The following is a 22,271-nucleotide window of genomic DNA, read 5'->3' on the forward strand; positions in this document are numbered from 1 at the left end:
TTACAATGAACTGCCGCGCTTCTGATATTGAGTCAGCGCAGTGAATAATGTTTGCACAGCAAAGCCACGGCCAAAGGAATCTAATGAACAGATGAATAAGAAGGTCCGCTGACGACCAGCAAAACAGATCCAGTGTATTCTTGGGATGATTGAACGAGAGTGAAAGTGATGAAAGTCAATGATGTCGTTGAAATAGCGGTTATATCGATGCCTAATCTTATCTGATGTAATATCCGAAGCCCAATGCCGATTATCTCCGAACTTAGCCACCCCCGCAACACGACCGTTCCGAAAGTCAGTTGACAATATTCACATCACGCTCCCGTTACTCTATGCAATTATCAGTAAATAGCTGGCTCTAGAGAGGAAATCTATCCTGCAGCGCTTCAATTAACAATGCATGCCGCAGCATGGTGTTCCACTTGTCTGGTATACCTCTATACTTCATTCCATCACCAAGACTTGATATACTATCACACCCTCTTCGACCTCGCACAAGATTGATTCATTCAAATATTTGTCCATTTCCTTCTATTCATTCCTTCGCACCCGTTCTGGCATCCAAAGTCAGTCTCCCTAAAAATCAAAGTGCGCACTTCTGCTCGAAGCTCTGTATGCCCAAGCTCTCGAGTCAGACGCGGTGATATCATAGAGTAAAAATCACAAATTCTCAAGTGAAATAGGCCCCATCATTATATATTTGCTCATCAAACCAAAAACCTCGACCGAACCCAAAACCAACTAGACCCTGTCGTATAGGACCCAGCCCCCCGGATCGACCAAGAGAGCTGAGATGGAAGATTGGAGATTCGTGTATCGCGTGGTCGTCAAGTCGTATAACTGGTGTGGGAGATAGAAGAGAAACAAAGTCGGTATAGTCTATGTGCAACACAGGAAAAACGAATGGAATTCTCTGAGGTCACTTCGACTGCGTCAATATCCCAGTATGTCGGCCCCGGGCCATGTGCTTCATCCAGAGCACATAACGCGCGGAGCGATCACAAACTCATGGTCAACCATTCCCATTCTTGACTGTTGCCGTGCGAGTTCCCGTTCAGGTTTTGTACGCCTGAGTTGAGCAGACCTCCTTGCATCACTGATGCCATTGTCGTGGCTTCAGCCGGAGACGACATACTGGCCGCCTTAGCCCGAGTGACAGGAGTCTGGGTGGTCTTGGGTGTTGACTGGCTCACGTCCTGCATCTCTGCTTCATTCGTAGACCCCGAATTGCTGCTGATGATGGGTAAAGTATTGGTCGATGCCCGAGATTGACGCCGCTGACGTTTCGGCGTGACTTGAACGGGGCGAGCCATGTTCGGACCGGGGGGAACAGGAGGCTTCGGTGGTGCTGCAGCAATCGGTACAACCCCAGGTTTACCTCCAGTTGTCCCAGGAGGATAGCTTGTCGGTGTTGTTACAGCAGATCCCGAATGAGCGGAGCCTTGAACCGAGGCTGGCGATGCCGAATTCTGTTCACTCGCAGCATTGCCAGAAGTAGGTGTGGTTGCTGGGGTCTGCTGAACCGAATTCTTTCGAGAGGCTTTCTTGGATGCTCTCGTGGCGGCAGTCCCCATGGGCATCGTATTTCCACTGCCACGATTGCGTTTCTTGATGACATCAGTTTTAAGGGACAACGGACGAACAACGCCATGAAGCTTCAGGAACAACCCGCATGCATTACAAAGAGGGTGGCCTTCCGGGTTACGTCGCCATAATGGTGTTGTCTGAGTGAAACAATTGGTGCAGGTGGTTGGGACGCCATTCTGGTCGGTATTTTTGGGACCTGGGCTACTGGGTCTCGACGGCTGTCGACTGCTGAATCCGGATTCGTCCGGTGAACTGTGGGTGGAGTGCAGGTGATTGTTGGAGAGGGCCGGCGTTGAAGTCGTTCTGGGTATCTTTTGTCTTCTTGGGTCCTGATCACGATTCCGGATCTCGCTGATCGATACTGTTGAACCGTGGTTTCGACTCAACATTGAGGAACCCCAATCCGGAGGCGAATTGACCATTTCAGTACCTCCGATCCTGACCTGTTTTCCAGCATTCCCATATCGTTGCACGTTGCCAAAGTCGGTCACATTGGGGTCCCACTGCAAACCCGAATTGAGGTCCAATGTAGGGTCACTGATCTGGCCATAGTCGGATTGCATCATGAGGCCGCGTTCTCCGAAATTTCCCTCGTCATCTTCGGGGTCTGAGTCGGCTCCAAATTGGAACAAGTTGTCATTTCCGGTCATAGAAACCCCAGGAGACACTCGGCGCCCAAATTCTGGGACCAGGACTCTCGAAGGATCGACATGTTGCTGTAAAGAAAATCCATTCATGTTCGGCGCGGACCCAACGCCATTCATGGCAGAATATACTTGCTCGTGGTTGGCGCCGTAGGCATATTGCGAGGCCATGGGGGCCGTCAAATGATTTCCCCGTTGCGCCTGGTAGAACGGCATCGCTCGCGGATGCCCGGTTTGATCAAAGTAATATTGCTGGACGTCATTTTCATGACCAGGTTGGGGCGTTGACACGGCGGAGGGGTAGCCAGACTGGGGCGGGGAATAGATATCTGCCGAGTTCAAGGAAGAAGCCATGGAAGGCTGGGTATAGATATTGGAGAAAGGGCCATTGCTCACCATGGGTGACGCTGCGGGAGAGAAGGTGAAATTCTGCTGAAATGGACCGGCGGAGGTGAGGATCGGGTCATCGTTAAGGTGGAAAGAGTCAAGATGCAGTGACATTTGGCCTTGAAAATTCGGCTGCCCAGAGAAATGTGACGCTGAAGATTGATCAAGAGTGTAATCTGGTAAACCGTTGTCGATTTCAGAGCCGCCTCCACCACTAGGAACCGTCAACGGAGGCACTTGGGGGGAGAAATCAGCAGGACGTTTTCGATTCTGATACACTACATTAGCGAAAAGGAAAAGGTCCAATCAAAACTGAGCACAATGGAAAACTCACTCCTCTCCTCTCGTCAATGCTAGTCTTCCGGACTCTCTTCTGCACATAATCAAACTCCGATGACCGGCGCAAAGGAATGGAAGACTGGGGCATGGACGAGGGCGGTAGTCCTTTGGGAATCTGTACCTGAGGCTTTGTCCGTGCCGCAATCGGGATCCCAGGAGCCTGAGTAGGTTTTGACTGCCCATTAACGGGTTCGGAGGTTGCTGGAGAAGTCATCCCGGCGGGTGACGCAACCGAACTTGGAACTATGAAGTCGTCCAAATTCATGGGATCTGAAGGCTGCTCGGACTCAGCAGAGGTGTCTACTGACTTGCGGAGTTGCTGAGCAATCCCGCTGGGTGCGGAGGGCTCAGTCGGGCTCTTGACTTGGGCTTGCTTTGCACTAAATGAATTGTCAGTACCGGCTGTGCGAGAATCGCTGCCGGAATGAATGCTGTTTCCATACGCTGCTTGCTTCTGCTCTCGCCGGCGAAGGTTCATGGCCATCATGCGCCAGGTTAAGTTCTCCATGCGCTCCTGGTTAGGTAAGCGGGATTTCGTACGGCTATAGAGTTTCCATATTTGAGTGCCTAAAGGATCCTTCTTCTGTAATTCTTCGGGGCTCTCGAGTTCGTCGGAACGAGGATCGTCCTTCCAGCCAGGAAAGACGGCCTCCCGTAACAGCTGCTCATTTCGAGCAATGGTTTCGGAGGTGGAGAGATCCAGATTGGGACTTTGTGATTTAGCGAGTTGAGAGGAGTGGATATTGGAGGTAGCAGTGGAAGACAGGTTGGTCGAGGAAGTATTCGTAGTTGGAGGTCCCAAGCTGGACCAGGTCGAGGAATCAGTGTCGTCTAGACTGGAGGAGGGCTGCGGTGCTGGCGCAGGTAAATGAGAGTGGTCGGCCGGGGAGTGGACAGCGGAGGTTGGTCGTGAAGCTGCAGTTCCCCCACGTTCACCATAATCCGCATTCGACATTACCGGGGGCGATTGGAGGAGTCGCGTGCAGCAGGCTGTGAGGTAGAAAGAAACAATCGTATTGGTATGGATATCATCAGCAACGGCAGCAGGGTCGAAGCCACCGAAATGATGTAGGTGTGAGTCGTTGACAAGCAAGCAAGCAGAAATTAATTGGCAACAGAAAGTTGAGCAAGCAGCAGTGTCATCACTGGCACGAGTACAAAAAGGGTCGGCAGAGAAAGGGTCGGAGTGATGGTTCGGCGTCGCAAGGTGGGAGGGTATAGGTAAGAGGCACGCAACCTATGAGGAGAGGAGGGAGGCGTTTGGGGATGGTCAAGGTGTCGGCGGGTGGACAGGGTGGATGCGTAAAGTGTGGCCAGGGTCGAAAGGATGGCACGCAGGCCTAGTCAAGGGCTCCAGTTTCCTTGAGACTCTTTTCGAGAAGACAAAGTGGAAAGACGGAGAGGACGAGGAATTGGGGGGGAATCGGGATGTCGTGGGAGAAAAGGTTGCTGAGTGGAGAGACAGAAGAGTTTGAAAGACCAGCCGAGAAAGGACCAAACCTGGTAATTGACTAGTCGTAGTACAATGTGATGAAGGCAAGTTTACTTACTCTGTTGTCGCGGACAATGCGAGGGAGGCGATCCCGAAACACTCGGATTCAAATGATCGTTCACTAGGTGGCGGTATGTACCATGTCCTCTTTGCTGTGATGACTTGCACAATGCTGCCGAGTGTACCTAATTGGTATTGCGATCTTCTTCCTTCTCCTGAAGCTCTTGCCTTCATCTCTCTCCTTGCCATCTTTGCCCACTGTTATCGGAGGGGACTTGGGTAATTCTGCAGGGAACAAAGCATCGGGATGGCGCCGATCGGTAATAGAACCAGTTACCAAATTTTGGAGACCAACAGTGGTACTGGCCGTGTGGGTGGATGGGTGGGAGGAAGAGTGGGCGGGAGACCGAAATAGAGATCAATCAATGGAATCAATTCTCTTCCGTTCGAGTCGAGTTCAAATCGACTGGGATTGGTCTGATCTGGTCTAATGGAAGGTTTTTGCTTTCGGCGGTACCCAAAAGAGCGAGCGAACGAACGGCGAAGGCAATCCTCCAAAGGGACGGGGGAACTGGGGAGCAGGGGCCAGGACAGGGACCCCAGCAAAGCACCAAACTGGAGGGAACATGGCTATTGTGGCACTGCCAATGTCGCACTGTCTGGAGATGAGAGGGACGAGCAGGGAACGACGAGGCACTGAGATGGAGATGGAGGGGAACTACGGGAACCTAGAGTTTCGGCGGGGCCTGTTTTAGTGAGGTTTCGCTGATTTCTGCCGGATGCACTGGAGCACTGAGGCGTGTCCTGCGGTAGCCCAGTGTCAGCCCCAAAAGCTTGGAAGCTGTTCAGATTTAGGCCCTCATGCCCATGCCCATCCTCATGCTCGTGCTGGTGCATCATGCTTTGAAGGATGCTGTGCTTCGGGCTTTTTGGAGGAATGCATTATGCTGCATGCAGTGCAGCGTGCAGCATGCCGGTGCGAAGGCCTAGCGTCATGGTGCCAGGGCTCTGCAGAGGCTGCACAACCACTTTTAAGCGGGCACGCCAGGATTGGCAGACCCATAAATGCCCGATCAACGGGCTTTCTCGTGCTTCTGGTAGCGTGGGTGGCCATTGTCGTCTTGCTTTCGGTTCGTCAACGCGGCGTGGGAGGCAACGTGCCACCAATGCTCCCTCGCAGGTATCCTGTACGTACAGTGTACACCAATGGCTTGGGTGTTCCGTATACCTCTGGCACCGGTATACTAGAAACCAGCCTGGCATGAAGGAGTCGGAAGGACGTATCCAGTACCTCACCATCAGCTGCAATTAAAATGGCCATTACGAATGATAATGAAAACTATAATGAATAGTCACTCGAGATTGTACTCCCCCATTGCCGGTCGCAACATGCGCAGTGTCTCCCAATAGCCGAGGCCCATGTCCACGAGACAAAGGGAGGAGAATTGGCAGGTGTACAGTCATAAAGGTTGCGTGAGGCAAAATAAGGGGGAGATTTCCCTCATAACCTGATCATGAATCAATTCCTGACTATTTTACCGGCCGAGCTAAGAGACCAGCAAGGCTCTGGTCGAGAGACAAGTGCACTATAGCGACAACAGACTTCTCGGTACGTACCTACTCCAAGTATCCTGGCAATAGATAGGTACCTTATCACCCACATACTTAGAAGATGTCCAGAAAGGCCGCCACTGCTACTGCAATGCTCCTCCACGCGCTCCACGTCCCATTCTCTACCATCCCATCAATCCTCTCGTCTCATTTCTCAATCCATCAAGTAACACCACCACGCTTCCCTATTAGGCTCTTCATTCCCAACTGCCATCCTCCGCTAGGCCGTGGAATGACTGGTACCAGACCACTAGATACTTACGGCAGATACGGTCATATCTTCCGTGGGAATTTCCCGCCAGCCCTACAGTGACAGATTCACGCCCGCCTTGTTCATGTATCTCGAAGCAAGTACGCCGTGAAGTTAGAACTCCAACAAGATTGGACTGTGCCATGCACGGGCACCTGAGCGCCCATACATTCAGCTGTGTCACATGCTGTACCCATTAACTTCCTCAGGCCCCTCCTCCATATCATCTGCTTCAATAACTCCAAATGCGGAGTACTATATTGCAATCGAACGACTGTCCATGAACTTAGACTGATTTTGCAGCTTCAAAGCATCCACCAATTCCCTCTCCCGGCCGCCTCTTTGCTTGCTGCTCCAGCCCGTCCACAACAATCAGGAGCCAAGTGATGCTCGCCATTCCAGTGCCGCCAACGGCTCTATCCTTCACGAAGCGTCCCCTGGGTTCTGCTTAGCGAGCCACGGGCATCAGATGGCCTTCAAGAGCTCATACAGAATTCGAGACACATGATGAATGACCTCCAGAGAGATGCCACGCAGCCACTAACATCCACTCACGGGTGTCGACCCGGACTACTCTGTACCCTGTAAAACCCGCTGTGGGCCCAAAGATTGACGTGCATGCAACTCATAACCGACCTGTCTATGGCTCTGCGAGCTGCGTGCCAGCGAGAAAAGACTCATGTTCAGCCCGACCTCTTCGCTCCTCTCCCTTCAGTTTGAGTAAAAATTGACTCTGGGGGACATTGGAAGTTAGAAGGCCCGTTGACATGATCGTGGGCAACGTGTTTGCATGTAGGCTCACACCAAAGACCATGTGCTTCATCCCCCCAGTTTTCGCCTCATCTCACTGCCGGCTTTTTCCCTTCGGTACCTCTCCGTTGTGCTCTCAAAACCCACTCGCAAAGCACATGGCGAACTTGGATCCCCACCATTGAATGAAGCGATTCAATTTATTGCAGCGCTCATTCCTCCGAGCCATACCCGTCCATCATCTCGTACCAGCCACCATTGACGAACCACCACCGGCCACCCATCATCCTCCCATTTCCCGAGGAACGAATTTAACTCCTTAGCGCGGGGTGCTCTGGAAACGCCCCGCGAAGACATGCCCCCAAATTCAGACTTGGCCACACAAATGCTTTCACTTTCCCTTTACTCCCCCCCCGGCAGACTGGTGAGGCCGAAGATCACTGCGCTGACCAGACTCTGTGGCGCTGGATACTATTCTTTCAAGCAAGGAGCATTTAATTTGTCTGCTTCGGTTCGAGCTCTCCCTGGAGGGATGGGAATAATCTCAACGAGCCTGATTCGTAGGCTATTCCTGCGACAAGGCGCTGGTTCCGAGAGCCTAAGATCAAAGGCTCGTCCGGTGGGCCAATCCTCATCAACCCCACCGAATTTGACTCCTCACCAGCTTGTTGATCACCAGCAAGCAATAGGCCACTTTCGTCAATCGGCTTCGACAGCACGAAGTCAGGATCAGGGCCAATATCGGGTGCCCGATCTTGCTTTGCCACAAGCTTCGTGTGTATGGATACGATGGCATTATTCTCGAACTCTTCAAAGGTCGATGGCTCACGAAGGCATCGGATCACACCTTTAGATTTCTTGATCGAAGTTTGTTTCTAGCAAATGATGGAGCATCCTACGCCTATGAGTTCTTCCAGCCGTCTGTCTCGGGATTTCTTTTGTTCTCCAACAGAATGCAAAACCAAGTGACAGCAGCTAATCCTTCTACGTATTGTGTTGCCACACAATTTTATCCAGGCTTCATGAAGCGAGATTTCATCAAAACACTAAAATTCCTGGATTGAACCTTGACGCACATAATGCCTGAAGAAGGACACATGCTTGCGTCATGGTTTGCGTACTGCCATAACGCAGGGCTTGAGAAACCGATCAACGAACAACTCTATGCATGATACCGTTCTACACGGCAGGAGAATACCTACTGGACGTTTTCGAATTTCCTCGACGTTCGACATCTTGATCTAGACAAATTGAGCATTGATTGTTTGTCGACATCCTCTTTCGACAATTGTAGAATTAGAACTAGCGGCATGTTCCTATTGGCTTACAACTCGAAGACCAAATAATTATGAGCAATCGATACAATTCTCAAAAATCAGCACCATGCTTTTTCCTATATTATCACATAAAAATGTCTCAACAATAGATCCCACCACCAAAATTGTTACTGAATGGGTTTCATGGCCAGAACGTGATCAAAATATTGCCGAGACAGAGCTGAGCCTGAGCCTGAGGGTAACAACCCGGGACGAAGCCAAAACTGCTGCTCAACGTCGGTATCCGTCTCGCAGTCCAAAAGTCTCCAATTCCCTGGTGAAGCCAAACCGGCCAAAAGGGTCGATTGACTTCCATCTGTGCTGTGTTTCGGAGGAAGCCACAAGAAAAGCAACGACCCTTAACCTAAAGACCGGAAAACACAGATCGTCCGCTGGAGGGTCTCTTGTGCCCAAATTCCACATCAACCCGCTCAGGCACGCGACCACCTTTGCGTTGCAATTTTGCGGGTGATGACAATTCCAAATGGTAAGAGAAAGAATAAGCAATAACAGCTTAAAAAAGGGGGTCGCCCGGCGCCGTGATGGGATCCCAATGCGGAAAAGGGAAGTGAGTTGTTTGCATTTCCGGATGGGGACAATTGTGGGAGAGGGGCGCAAGCGAAAATCGTTCAGCGTCGGTCCTAGGTAAGGCAAGGGAGACCATGATCATAGGCCAAGGGGCATATCTCTCGCAACGGATGCCATCAAATTGTCTGTGGCCCGCCGAAATAAAGACCTCAGGGAGGTCGGTGGATGGTTGAAAGGATAAAAGTCAAAGTTTGTCGGGGTGAACTTGGCAGCATTTAGCTGCATCGTTAGCTTCGTTCTCTCGGGGGCGCTTCAACTGTCGTTTTAGGTGCATGCCGCTCCCGACCATCCTTGCACCAATGGCCCTTTCCAACATTCCATCTCTCCAGTCCATCTGAGTTTACCATCGATAGCATTGGCCATTCTTTCTCAGCAACAAGCCTAGACTTTCGGAAACTCAAAATGGGAGTTCTCAGCCTGGTACCCCACCACGAGAGGCGAATGCATCGAAGCCCTTCTCGAATTCGCATGCCTGTGTCAGCTGCAGAAAAAGGAGGCGTCAAACAACCAAAAAAAAAAAATTTTCTTTGCCTTTTTTTTTTTTTTTTTTTGGGTCCCATGCAAAAAAGATCTCTTTCTCCGTTGCTGGCATCAAGAGATTGAGAGACTTGCCACAAACCTCAGGCGACGGCCGAACGCCCTCGAAAAGCGTCGGCATGGGAGAATGCAACACCCCCACGCTAGTGCAAGGTTCTGCAGGCTCGAACGTACTTGTTGCTTACCCCCCCCTGGCACAGGACAATCCGGGCTAAATTTCATCGCGTGGTTTGCTGTTTCGAAGTGCCGGTCTCGTTTGAATAATGAAGTTTCGTCAAAATAAACCATCACGACAACTTTCCTTTACTCCGCGATTCGGAGAGGGATCAAATGATGTTGTGAGACAAGATATTCCTGGGTATACTTTGACGTTGGTAGCATGAGTGATCAGAAGGTATCATCTTGATCCAAGCCATGTAGGATCCAGTCCCGCATCTTCCTTATTCCTTTCTGGGCGTCATTGAAGTCGAATCCAAAGAATGTAACAGCTGGCTGATTTCGTTAGGAACTTTGCGCCTGGTGTACCCGGCTCCGTCGAGTCCAGCATCATATACTAGCGGTAGTGTGAGTATGTGTGTCATGTCGTGGCCATGGCGGTAGGCACCAAGGATCTGGCTTGCCCTGAGTTGGAACACAATGTGTGCGCTGAGTGTTTTGGTGTTCTGTGTTACACCTACTACTCCGTGGCGAGGCTCCCAGAGAGACTAAGGCCTAGAATATACAGATCTATACAGCGGCCCAAGCGGTCTTTAAGTACAAGAGCACTCTTGGGCTTCGGTCACCGTTCCAGCAATGATAAGGTAGATAGTAAAGGAGATCAGCGATGGCCCCAAAATTCTTTGTAACATTCAGATATCAAATCGGGCAGGCAAAGGCAATCAGACGATAGCAACCAGTCGTGTATCTCTGTCTCTCGGCTCGATGGGCTGTGATAGGGGGAAGCCACTGTCAAGGCTCTGATAACCGTGTCACACCCCCGCGATAACAGGGTGGTTTTCTTTTTGGCGGCGCTGCGATAAAGAAATCTGGGGCAAGGTGATCCATCAATGAATGAAGCAGGCGTTTGTGAACTTTATCAGAGTTGCTTCTTGTCGTCCACTCAAGTTTTTCTGACCAGTGAAACTGGAGTATCTTCGTTTGACTTCGGTGTTGCATTCGGATTGTTCAATGTCGACAGTATCCATTATCTTATCGTGAAGGTTCAGCTGGCGACGAATGCCAGAAGTTGCACATGAGGTTTGGCCTTTCCCGCCTGAGCATTGACATCTTCCTCGGCTGCTCCATTTGGATTAAGACGACAAAGTCCAGAAAGATCGTATCATCGTCTGTCAGGAATGTTTCCAGCCTTGCCCACTCTTTGAACTACACAGCATATGTAATTCGGGTCCGGAAAGATAATGATTTCTTGGTGTCTGGTTCGGAGCCGAAGTAACTGTATTTCGTCCTCACCAACCTTTTGGTCCGATTCTTCTTCAGCATTCGGCTCTTGTTTCGAGAATGTCGTTGGGTCTCCGTAGGATGACGACCCGTCTGGTCCTGACGCGCTGCGAGATGTGGACCCAAGAGTGAACCCGAGCATGCTAGCATTGGTGACGAATTGAAAGATGGAGGAAGCAAGCAGTTCGACAGCTTTCAGCTGGGTGACACCGCCATCTTGGTCTTGTCCTTCAAGAACAGCATCTCCCTCCTGGTTTCCATCTGGTTTTTGACCCTCTCCCTGCGCTCGCGGCCACGGGTATGATGTTCCAGCTCCTGTGGTACCTGGCCTTCCCGAGACAACAATGCCTGTGGCTCTGACGATGGAACCGTCTTTTCTGGAGAGGATTAGGGTAGATTGTACATTTGGTCGATCAGTCAGGCCTCGTAGCATTGCATCGATAGAAGGGCTATTCAAACCCTCCTATCCCAATTCAAGTCAGAATATGGTCGAAGTATATAGGCAGGAAGGTACGGACCCTTTCTGGCTGCGCCATGTTGCTGCTGTTCCACCCACGCAAAGAAAGATGTGTATTCTCAGGTGAGCATCACAGCATGCTGTCAATGGGTTTTTGGGAAGGAAGATAAAAATGCTACCTCTGTTCGGTTGAGGTCTATTTGAACTGAGGCATGTGTCGAGGCGCAGAACGCGTCCGACGAAGATGTCTTAGGAGCAGATCTGAGGGTCAATGTAAGCTCTGAAGGGGTCTAGACGAGCAAGATCAGATCTCCAGTTAGGTGCGTAAGCATGGGGGGGCGGCAAGGCTGGATATATCTAGAGTTTTCATTACCAACATAAACTGTTCCTCCGCACTTTCTTCTGGAGAGACTTTTTGAAGGATGGAAATAAAATTATTTGTCCTTTGCAAGTGCTGGGCCCGTGGCTCGGCCCACCGTCCAATCAGAAGCTTAATTTCTGAGCCTCGCGAAAATTTATACCGGCTTTCTCTAAATATTCCTTGCACATCCGTCGCCTTTTGGTTGCACTGTCGACATGGGGTCGAGCGCGAAGAAGAAGAAAGAAAAGAAGAAAGACTTCCAGAAACAGAAGCTGAAAGTGGGCAAGGCGAAGCCCAAGGCTGACAACCATACCGACACCAGCTTTCGATCCAAAGGTAAATGAATATATCTCTACGTAGAAGGTAGAAAGGAACTTTACTGACTCCTACATAAGCTATCGTGCTAAACCAGCAGCTAGAGATCGACGCCCCCTCTCAGTCGACCATATTTCTGCATCAAGTCTCTCTCCTCAATTCCCGGTCCGATTCTCAAAAACGAGACTCGCTCTCATATCTGACTACTTACCTTGGATCTACCACGCCAGGGAGCGCTCTCCCAACAACCATCGACTCCCTTCTGAGTAACCTATGTCCTCTGATACTCGATGGCTCTGCTGGAGTTCGAAATCAGCTCCTGAAACTGTTCCAAGTGTTACCCAAAGAAGTCATTCGCGACCATGTCGCCAAAATTCTACCCTATATGCGTGCGGGAATGACACATCTATCCCGAGATATCCGAGTCTCAGCGATTGATTTCCTATCCTTCCTCGTCAAAATTGCTGGTAGTGAATTGGTCTCATGCCCTGGTGGCTGGCGCCAGACTTTGGAGTGCTTTACTACAGTTTTGGGTTGGAGATCAGCCGATGCCAGCACATGGTCCTCCAGCAGGGCTTCCTTTGGTGGTGACATCAAATCTACAGCCCGAATCATGCAAGTGCTCTCCGAGTTCTTGCAAGTAGGCCTGTCCAACGATCAAGCCTCGCTGTTTGGAAAAGATACCCTGGCCATGGATTTTCCACTGTGGCAGACAGACGCACTTCTCATGCCCACCAAATCAAATGCCTACGCTTACTTGAACTTTTTTGGATCTCAAATCGACGATGAAAATCAGATTCTCGATGATCGAGAAGAGAGATTCCGTGTTTTTGAAAAAAGCTTTCAACCCGTTGTCATGGCTGGCATTAATGCCGCCAGGAAAGAAGGCGGCGAACTTGGACGTGCATCGAGTTTCCTGATCAAAACACTTAAGCGAGAACGAAATATTTGATAAATTAACACTATGACACTGTTCCCATCGGAATTCCGGGTTGAGCAAAGACAACCGTTCGGCTCTCGTCGAGAACGCTGGTCATAGGCGAAGTCGAAGGTTTTACCTTGGACCTGCGAGCTGGGAGACCCCATGACGAAAGCAAATGCCAACTAGTCTTGTCACCCTGGGTCCCTTTACGAAGACGCACACATGCCTCGCCGGAGCATGGCTTCTTAGAAACGCTGAACAATCAATGACCCACTCGTCAAGAATCAATGCTGTCATGCACTTGATTCAGATTCGACCCCTAAATGCACTGCTGCTTCGAGCCTGAATTGTTGCTCGTTGCTGGGAATGACATATCTGACACCCAGTGGATTGGCTTTCATGACGAGTCATATTTACTCTTATGAATGCTGAAGACTTCTTGGTACAAGGAGGAAGGGAGAATTATTAATGTACCAGTTTTCGGTCTTGCACAAAGTTAATCCATCAATTATAATGTCCAGCAGCTCACAAATCCAGCGCCACATTGAACGCCTTGTCCCTATGATCAATTGAGACCAAATCCAAGATTTGAACAACGTCTCGATTCACAATCCAAGGCCCGTCACTTCTCCCCGGGCAACCTAACCTCCATCCACTCCTCCTCCTTCACATTCTCCCACTCCTCTCTATCGAACCATCCAATGAAATTCCGATCTCCGAAGCCTCCAATCCAATAAACTTCCCTTACCACCAGCCTCATCCACAACCCCTCGTGCGCCGCCCACTTCTTTCCCGGCAACCAAAGCACGCTATCTCCATGGACCTTCGTAAAACAGCCAGGAATATCCTTATTCTTGATGTCGTCCTCACTCATCTCCTCCAAGTATCCAATCATGCTGAGCCGGGGCAAATTAGCGGCCGACCAAGGCTGCTTGTGCGTCAGGTGCACATATTCGTCCCACCAAGAGAGGGCAAGCGAGACGTTAGAGCCTGCGAAAGCGTTCTTCGTCGACGTCGAGATTGTCAAGGCAAGGAGCGTGGGGTTCCCGCTTGGTTCTTCGCATGAGGCGACGTAGTCAGGTAGACCGATCGGTGTGTCTGCCACGTCTGAAGGGATACGTGGCGAGGTGATGTTCGACGGGAACACGGTGGTGAGGACACCGGTTTTGGACAAAGCAAGCAGGCGGCGGCCTAGGACGGTGGATTCGTAGCGGGATGGGATTAATAGGGACGACATGGCGTCGTCTTCGGCTTCGGGGAAGAATTCCGATTCCGGTTCCGGTTCCGGTTCTGCTGGAGCAAGAGCTGTCCCAAAGCCAGGCTTTATCTGTGTCTCTGTCTGTGTCTGCGTCTGAGTGTGTAGTTGGATAGGCGCTTCGACATGGTGGTTCTGGTTCTCAACAGGTACGCAGCCAGCCTGTGTGCCGAAGAGCAGCGGCAGCAGCATCGCAACGAGCGTGCCGGAGAGATACATCTTTCTTGCCCACAACAGCTCGAACCTTGATGAGTTCAATCCAATCCTTGCCCCGCCCTCTTTCAACTGTATTTGCCAAAGGCAATCTGATCTATTCCACTCTCTTTCAAAATGGCTATCCGTCTCTGCCTGGGCTTGCGCCTTTGCAACAGAGCAGGATAAATGTAATGCAGACCTGTAATCGAAGCTTCGTCTGATCTTGATATGAGACTTTTGCCTTCTCAAATGAATTCAATCGGTCCCAACGGTTCGCAGCGGAACTCAACCCAGCAACGCGAGGAACGGTGTGGAGTAGACTAATGTAGAAGTATGGTGTGGCAAACACTCCGCTGACGGATCGTTTGACGATTTCCTCGTCTCCCTCCTTCCTCTTCTCCGGATTCGTATTCCGAGTGGTCAAGCGTCTTCGTGGAACAGACAGTTGAGAAAAAGCTCTTGGACAATCACTCAATCGCTCAATCACACCACGTAGCCTGTCTAGCTAGCCCAGCAGTTAACACTCAAAGTATGCCGTCGGTGGTAGGTAGATGGTAGAATGCTGGCAGGGGATACTTGGCCTGCAGTAGCCGTAGCACGAACAAGTTGCAATGACAAATGCTCCGATACTGGACTTGGATCCGTTGTTCAGTCCGGTCGGGCAAACGAGAGAGTTCAACGATACAAAATGAAACGGTACGCAGTCAGGAGCTCAAAACTCGATGCGGTGTATCAGTGTCAGTATACTGCATATAGTATCGTGTGATAGAGGTCGTGCCGAGGCGCGGAGCAATTGCGTGACAACATCATTGACTGATCTTATCTGATAATCAAAATTCAGCGATATCGGGCCTTGGCTGCATCGACGAATCGAGTGTAGTCGACGCATAGGCAAATTGAGTCGCTTCCTCGTAAGGCAGACGACCTTGTTGTCTGCCTGATGGTTCCATGAGCGATGCAGTCAATAGATAAAGAATAAGTGAGAGGCAGAAAAGGAAAAAATGGAAATGAGGGCTAAAAACGGTCGTTGAAAACGTAGTTTAATTCGTGAAGCTATACAAGGACCCCTGCCGTAAATTCCTCTCCTTTCCATAACGCTTGAGGTCATGCCGTTCCAGAGGCTTTGAACTCGTAATGTTATTAATTTGGGACTTGATTACTTTTGTCCAGGTTGAAACATGATCAATGTTTGACTCGATCCACGTAATTTGACAGATTATCCTCCCTCCAGATGCAGTGCAGTTGGGGGTATCAATGATTGTCAAACCGGTTTGTCTTTGGCGAGGATATTGTAATAGACGAGGCTGATGGTATCGTTAATTTTCGTTGTAGGGTATACGCAGACACGGTGATTGAGTCTGAACAATCTTCCCCGCTATCTCGTCAATCATTCTTGGACGCGGCGCGGCGTTGAGTCTCCATCCGAGGAGGAGACCACAAAGGCAGCCTCCGACCAGGCTGATGACAAGATCGAGAGCTTGATGTACCAAACACAACAATATTGACGGCATCACCCAAACCTGAAAAGCAAGATGATTTGATTCCTGAAGGGTTTGAAGCAGCATCAGGAGGCTGTAATCATTGCATCCTTGAGATATTGAGAAGCTAGATCAGGTGCGGAAGCAAACTGCTGAATTGAGCAATATGTGGCCACACGTTTGTTATCCAACGTGTTGGGCAATGCCCGTCTCGGAGCAGCCCAAGTTTTGGTGGGCCACTGCCATTGTTTGGGGGTATTGTCATAGAAGGGGCGAAGGCGATCTTCCACGATGTCGAAAGAGTTCTGGTCTTGCAAAAGAGAATTTCTCACTTGCGATTGCAGATTGTGATCTGTCTTTGACAATGTCCGCTTGTGACCCCTTGGAGAGTCATGGTTGATATGTGACGTGGCGTCATTACCATGCCCGGCAAGTCGTTGCGGTGTGGGGGTAACGCTTTGGCTTGAAGTTTCCGATTGCGTCGACAGCGACATCAGGACATGGACGGCGTCCACCTCAGGACTAGTTGTGAAGTAATGCTTAGGCTGCTTCATCCGCAGTTCCTCGCCGCTTCCATAACCTTCATCGTGGAATTTGTTGGTTGACACGTCTACTTGCTGGCCATCTGCTGAAGTTGATTTGCAATATCTATCGGACAAGGAGCAAACACGCGCCAGAGGAGAACTGAACTGGCCTCCACATCTTAGTCGAAATTGCGGCATGGAGCAGGAGCTCGATGACCACGATGAATAGGAAGAAATAGACGAAGATCGAGATCGTGTGGTGCAAGATGTCGAATCTGATGCAACAGACGATGGCGAAGAAAGGAATGGCGTTGCGGACCTGCCGGTAAGTTCCCGAATTGTCTCTGCAGGACGTATTGGGGACTTCACAGGTGGTAAGCGTTGCGGCGGCGGTGGTGGACAACGCTCCAAATTTGCATTCATGATGCACTGCTTGCGCATGCTTCGCAGAGCATCCATGGATGCAAAGCAACGAAGAGATCTGTTGTAATTGCTGGACCATTGACACTTATCCGCAATACGCGGAGTGGTTTGTGGGGTAGGAAGATTTCGTAGGTAAGGTTGCATAGGCAGATTGCCTGCTGAGTAGCGTGCAGGGCTCATTTGTACGGGAGTTTGAGGAGTTTGAACCTTGCACTGCTCAACATTGCGTGACTTCAATGTGTCGCTGAACTTGATGTCATAACCATGAGACGCCGGCTCTGAGCCTGTCGTAAGACTATCCCAAGGCTTGTTGGGTTGCCTGTTGAAGTTCAATACTGGGAGTTGATCAAACTTGTCAACGGGCAAACTCGTTCTGAGGAACTCATCCGCCCGCGTCGAGTCTTTGACGATGCTGGGGTCCAATTTCTGAATTATATCGGTCCACCATTCATCAGAAAATGTGTTTTGCCCAGTTGTTTCACAAAGGTCTACCTGGGACACCATGTCGGCTAACACGTTGCTTGATCCACTCCCTGGGAAAATGTCCACGTTGGGGGAATGGGGTCGGCATGGTGGTCGCTCTTTGGATAATTTACTAAGAGCTAGGACAATCTTGCTCCAGTTATCAAAAGATTCCTTGGGCACGTGAAGATCGTAGTCGATCTGAAGGAGATATTCCCTTTCATTCTCGTTGATCTCGTTGCTGCGAAGACCAGAAATCTTACTCCAAGCTCGGGCAGAGTAATTGCGATCTTGGAGGTACTTGGAGGCGAGCATAAGAGCCGATAAGAACATTCGACGTCCGCATTGCATTGCGCGACATTGAGACCTTTCACAGGATTCGCCATTGGCTTGGACCCTCTGTTCTTCTCTAGCATGGTCTCCAGAAGGTAACCTAGCCTTGAGAAGGATCAAATAATAAAGTGCCACCTGCAAGGTCGAGTAACTTGTCTTCGAGCGACGTAAAGTTTCTTGGATGAAGACACGCAAAGGTAGCACTCCGGCACCGTTAAAGCAGGTTGACATCATCGGAGGACAAGCTGAAAGCGGCCAGATTGCCGTGACCAGTCTTGTTGCAAAGATGATAAGGAGAGAGACAAATTGTTCGGTGATATCGGTATCTCTCTTAAGTTTGGGAGGCGATAACTGTGTTTTGCCTGAGCAGCTCGACCTTCGAGCGTTGCACTTCTGAGCGCGAACTTCGGAGGTGCCGGTGGCACGAGGCTGGATACAGGTTTGACTAAGCTTTTGTGTCGGACCCAAGACCTCGGGCTGAAGGTGAGTCGATCCATGCGCCTTGAGGCGATGTTGTGAAGGTTTAGAAGAGGAGCGATCGACGCAGGAAGCTGGATCCTTAGTCTGGAGCCCCTTGAGCAAATGCTCCTGGAGCTCTACTGATGTGCGCGACGCCTGGGAGCATTTCAGCTGCTCTCTTTCATCCTCGTCCAGAAAAATATCCGTCGGATCCGTAGCAGTCGTCCATGATGTTTGAGTTGATGCCTCCGACGAATATGATTCGTGCGCGGAATCGCTTACGCTTACAGCATCGTCGACAGAGACAATACTGCTCTGATCAACATCCTTCTTGTACTTGTACTGGGTAGGAAGCCAGGAGTGTTCTGGAATCTTTCCCAAACTGTAAAACTCATGACCGGCACCGGAATGGAGCCAGCCGGAGACCGTATCTTGAAGGTTTTGTGTGCGATAGGAATTGGAGAGTTCCGCAACCTCCCTGACGCCCATCTTTTGGAGAAGAGGAGATTAATCTCCAGATATGAAGAACCGGATCTCCTTCAAAAGATCGCCACTTCACGGCTTGTGAATGGGGCTACAAATGCAGAGAATGCCAGTTAGAATAACCTGGTATACATGTTAGGAACATTGCTCTTTCAAGCCATGAGAATCTTGGACAATACCGAAGAATTCCAAGAGGTTTGCGCCGCAAACCCACCGCAAATCAGAGCACGGAGACTGTTTCCTTGACCAAGGTGACTTTGATCAAGACCAGCACGAGATCGATTCACCTGTAAGAATTATGCCGAAACAAACTCTTGCTTGGAGATATCGAAAGACAAATGCTCGTCAATCTCAAAACAATCTTGGTGAGACTTTTCCAAAATAGCTTGTGACTCTGGCGGTGGGCTTTGACGGACAAGTGGTTCTTGTGGTTTGTATGACACTGGCCAACGACTCATGGTTGACTTTGGACTGTTTTATGACTGTGATAGAGTGGAGATGTAGAAGTAAAGCCCGGGTGGCAACTGCCAATTCCTAGGCGCTCAATCGGAATGGTTTGGAGGAATTTTATCGTGGGATTCGGTAAAAGTGAACAGAGGTGAGAGATCGAGAGATGTCTGTATGATTGAAGATGAAGACAAGGGAGAAAGAGGCAGGAGCACCCGTGTGGAAAGAGATACGGCCGATCGAATTCGCGATTTCTAAGGGGTATCGTGCAAGTAGATGTCGTTGCTTCCTGATATAGTGGCGAGGATGATATAAGACTAGAAAAATACTCTCTGTAGGCAGACATTTCAGCCTGAGTCAGTTTGTTTGTTTGATTCACATGAGTCTGATTTTGTATTCCGTGGCGAAAGGCGCGGTCGGGGGTGCTAGGTGCTGGGGTGCTGAGGGCTTACAGATGGTTGAAGAGGTAGCAGGATTTGATCCCGATACAGAGACCTTAAACAATGGTATATCCAAATGTCGAGCAGCCTGTGCTGCAATCCATGGGTGGCTTCATCTCGGTCGTCTTGGTAGAGGGAGGGCTCTCTCGACGCTGCGGCTGCAGGTGTTGTACTATATGGGCTGGGGCGACTTGCCACTGCGCCGCTCAGATCAGCGGATGACTCAAAGAGGAACCCAGCACTACAACAGACTCGGACTCCAAGCGCACCCAGAATCAAAACCTAGCACCAGCATCCACCACTCGCCCAGGCACACAATACTCGACCTTCCTCACAGCCCGAAAGATTGCACAGAGTGCACAGCTACCCAATTATCACACTTACACCTCTAATGGTCCACGACATTCTCAGTGAAAGTGTTGATTCAGAAGCATCCCCATCTGCAGAACTGCTTGCCTCTTTCTGCTCGCTGAATCCTGTGCAAAAAGTCTTCTCGTCGCAGCTCCCCGTCCAGCTCTACTAAGGTCGCAATATAGCGTTCAAGCTCCTGCAAGCAATACAAGATCTGTGTGACACTATCAAGACAGCCCATACCATCTCCCATCTCGGGCAATGCTGAAATGAAAGATTATATCAGATCGGTGTTAGTCATCTACTACTGGATTGCACGACAGTTCTCGAACGAAGGTCCGACACCGCTTCAGCTTTCCTCTCACATTGGTTTGGTATACCTGAAGCAGTCTCTGCCCCTGCTCCTGACCTACCTTTTGCTTTTGTCGCCTTGAAAAGCGCATGTGTAACGGGTAACAAGTTGAACTGGAACAAATGCAACACGAAGAAGCAAAGCCAAACTAGCGAAGCAACAACTAATCGCAGAATCTGACAACGCAAGGGCGAACTCCAATCGGGCCAGTCAACGCCCCGCGTGGTGGTGAATCATCGCCAGCCTGATTCGCCCCTTGAGAAGGCAAAATGTTGGCGTGATGGGTGGTCTTTGCGTTCGACCAGGTGAGAGGGACTGGCAGGGCGGCAGGCAAGTTCGGAGGACAGGGAAAATTTCTGAAGAAGGGGGGACCATGAGTCCATGACTCAAACCTGATTCAGATGAGCGGCAAATGGAAGGGCGGCAAAAGCCGCTTTGCCCCCTTTGGGCCAGGACTCCGACCGTCTTGTCCGACTTGTCCGCGACTGGAATATCGAATCGAATTGGGGTCCCCCCCGGCAAACGGCCTGAATATGAGTCTGCAACAGCTGTTATTCCGCGAAGTTTGACCCCACTGAAATTTTTCTGTTGGTGCTGCTCTGCGCCCAAAATGTATTTTGTCTTCCAAGAGATCGATTTTGAAGGGGGGGCGGGTTTGGGGGGTTTGGGGCGCTTGAAGGCTGCCTTGTCCGTACGAGTGGCTGATGGTGGGGATGCGAGCTTATGGGGGCCCATTTTCATTATCATCTTGCGTTGGTACGGCTGGACAGTTTTCTTGGCTGGCATCCAGATCGTGATCAGACCCCCCTACAGATTCCGTGACTCTGGAGAGTAGCTGTTGTACACGGTTTTCGGAAGTTTTTGTGGCTACCAACAGGCAGCAGGTAGCAGTTATGAACATTCCCAAGTTTTTGCTCGGCACAACACTCGATCGGAATCGGCCTCGGGCTGTCCCCTGAGTTTGATCACATCAGTCTCAGATACCATTTTCGATCGTTACTGACTTCAAGTTGTGCAGGAGTGCACAAATCCCAACCCGACCTATAGCAGCGAACTTAAGGCGGGACATTTGTCCATGTTTGTCATCACTGTCACTCTCGAAGCATCAGAGGTCGTCGTCAACAACCATGGAGAGCGACATCACAGGCGAACCGTGAATGTGCCTATCTTGGCCCGGCCTTCCCGGGGGGGTATGTGAGCATTCCGTTTTCGCAAAAAGGCCAACCAAGCCCCCCCTCGAAGAGCCCGTCTCTGAGACGGACGGGTCGACGGCAGAGGCAGCCAGTCTGGCTAGCCAAAGAGCTTATGACATGATTGTCATCATTTGCGACAACACGGCGGTCTAAAAATGATCTCGACTATCGCGAGATCCTCCAGCATTCCTTCAAGCTCATCCGAATACGGTTCTCCAATCGAAGAGGTAACAGTCCATTCCCTGGGATTTCTAGAAGCTGACTCCCCCTTGGCGGTGATGCTCCACAGATTGGCCCCCAGGCAGGATGAGTCCCAGATGTCGTTCACATTGTCGTTGACCGTCACTGATTTCTCGCGAGTTAAAAGGAAGTGAGGCCTGATCGACTATGGACCCTGAACAGGGAATCTATGATGAACCATCAATATCATCATCATTTCAAATGCAAAGAGTTCATGCGAAATCTGCCTTGTGTCGCGAGGAAGTAATGGAGGGTCCATCCGCCCAGAATCTTGCGCTATTGGAGGGATCACAAATCTTACCCTCCGTTGCGAATTCGGAATTTTGAAAAGAGCGCCCTCTCTTTTGATCTACGAACCGCCTCGAAGCTGATGAGTGCTGCCTAATCTGGGTGAACCACGTGATACTCGGTCCGACCACTCAGAATGCTTTCGAGACATCCCTTTCGAAATTGGCGGCCTGGATGGGTCGGCTGAGTCTTCCAGGACTGACCTCCTGGGTACAAAAGCAAGTTTCCAATGGTGCTACTACCGCCTTTGACTGATGAAATCCGGGGCCGATTCATCCCCGTTATACCTTGGAATTAAGGCGAGAGAACTCGAGAATCAGGTAAGGCGCAAAAGGGCAAACTACAAGCACGGCCC

At 50.4% G+C, this 22,271-nt stretch overlaps 5 protein-coding genes across 5 annotated transcripts; 1 reads left to right on the plus strand and 4 right to left on the minus strand.

Annotated features, from left to right (window-relative positions):
* Positions 1–998: 998 nt before the first annotated feature.
* Z518_01484 (uncharacterized protein) lies at positions 999–3,912 on the minus strand (the record flags this gene model as incomplete). The annotated part of the gene is made up of 3 exons (XM_013422084.1): positions 999–2,888; positions 2,953–3,337; positions 3,401–3,912. 3 exons carry the CDS (start codon positions 3,910–3,912, stop codon positions 999–1,001), a joined length of 2,787 nt encoding a protein of 928 aa, XP_013277538.1.
* Positions 3,913–10,819: 6,907 nt separating this feature from the next.
* On the minus strand, positions 10,820–11,371 carry Z518_01485 (uncharacterized protein; the record flags this gene model as incomplete). The annotated part of the gene is made up of 1 exon (XM_013422085.1): positions 10,820–11,371. One exon carries the CDS (start codon positions 11,369–11,371, stop codon positions 10,820–10,822), a length of 552 nt encoding a protein of 183 aa, XP_013277539.1.
* Positions 11,372–11,971: 600 nt separating this feature from the next.
* On the plus strand, positions 11,972–13,023 carry Z518_01486 (uncharacterized protein; the record flags this gene model as incomplete). Its single annotated transcript, XM_013422086.1, has 2 exons — positions 11,972–12,092; positions 12,152–13,023. The coding sequence occupies 2 exons, from the start codon at positions 11,972–11,974 to the stop codon at positions 13,021–13,023; spliced, it is 993 nt and encodes a 330-aa protein (XP_013277540.1).
* A 592-nt stretch (positions 13,024–13,615) lies between these two features.
* Z518_01487 (uncharacterized protein) lies at positions 13,616–14,467 on the minus strand (the record flags this gene model as incomplete). Its single annotated transcript, XM_013422087.1, has 1 exon — positions 13,616–14,467. The coding sequence occupies one exon, from the start codon at positions 14,465–14,467 to the stop codon at positions 13,616–13,618; it is 852 nt and encodes a 283-aa protein (XP_013277541.1).
* A 1,540-nt stretch (positions 14,468–16,007) lies between these two features.
* Positions 16,008–18,611, minus strand: Z518_01488 (uncharacterized protein; the record flags this gene model as incomplete). Its single annotated transcript, XM_013422088.1, has 1 exon — positions 16,008–18,611. One exon carries the CDS (start codon positions 18,609–18,611, stop codon positions 16,008–16,010), a length of 2,604 nt encoding a protein of 867 aa, XP_013277542.1.
* Positions 18,612–22,271: the final 3,660 nt, after the last annotated feature.

The sequence above is a fragment of the Rhinocladiella mackenziei genome, assembly GCF_000835555.1.
Source record: "Rhinocladiella mackenziei CBS 650.93 unplaced genomic scaffold supercont1.1, whole genome shotgun sequence".
Lineage (NCBI taxonomy): Eukaryota > Fungi > Ascomycota > Eurotiomycetes > Chaetothyriales > Herpotrichiellaceae > Rhinocladiella > Rhinocladiella mackenziei.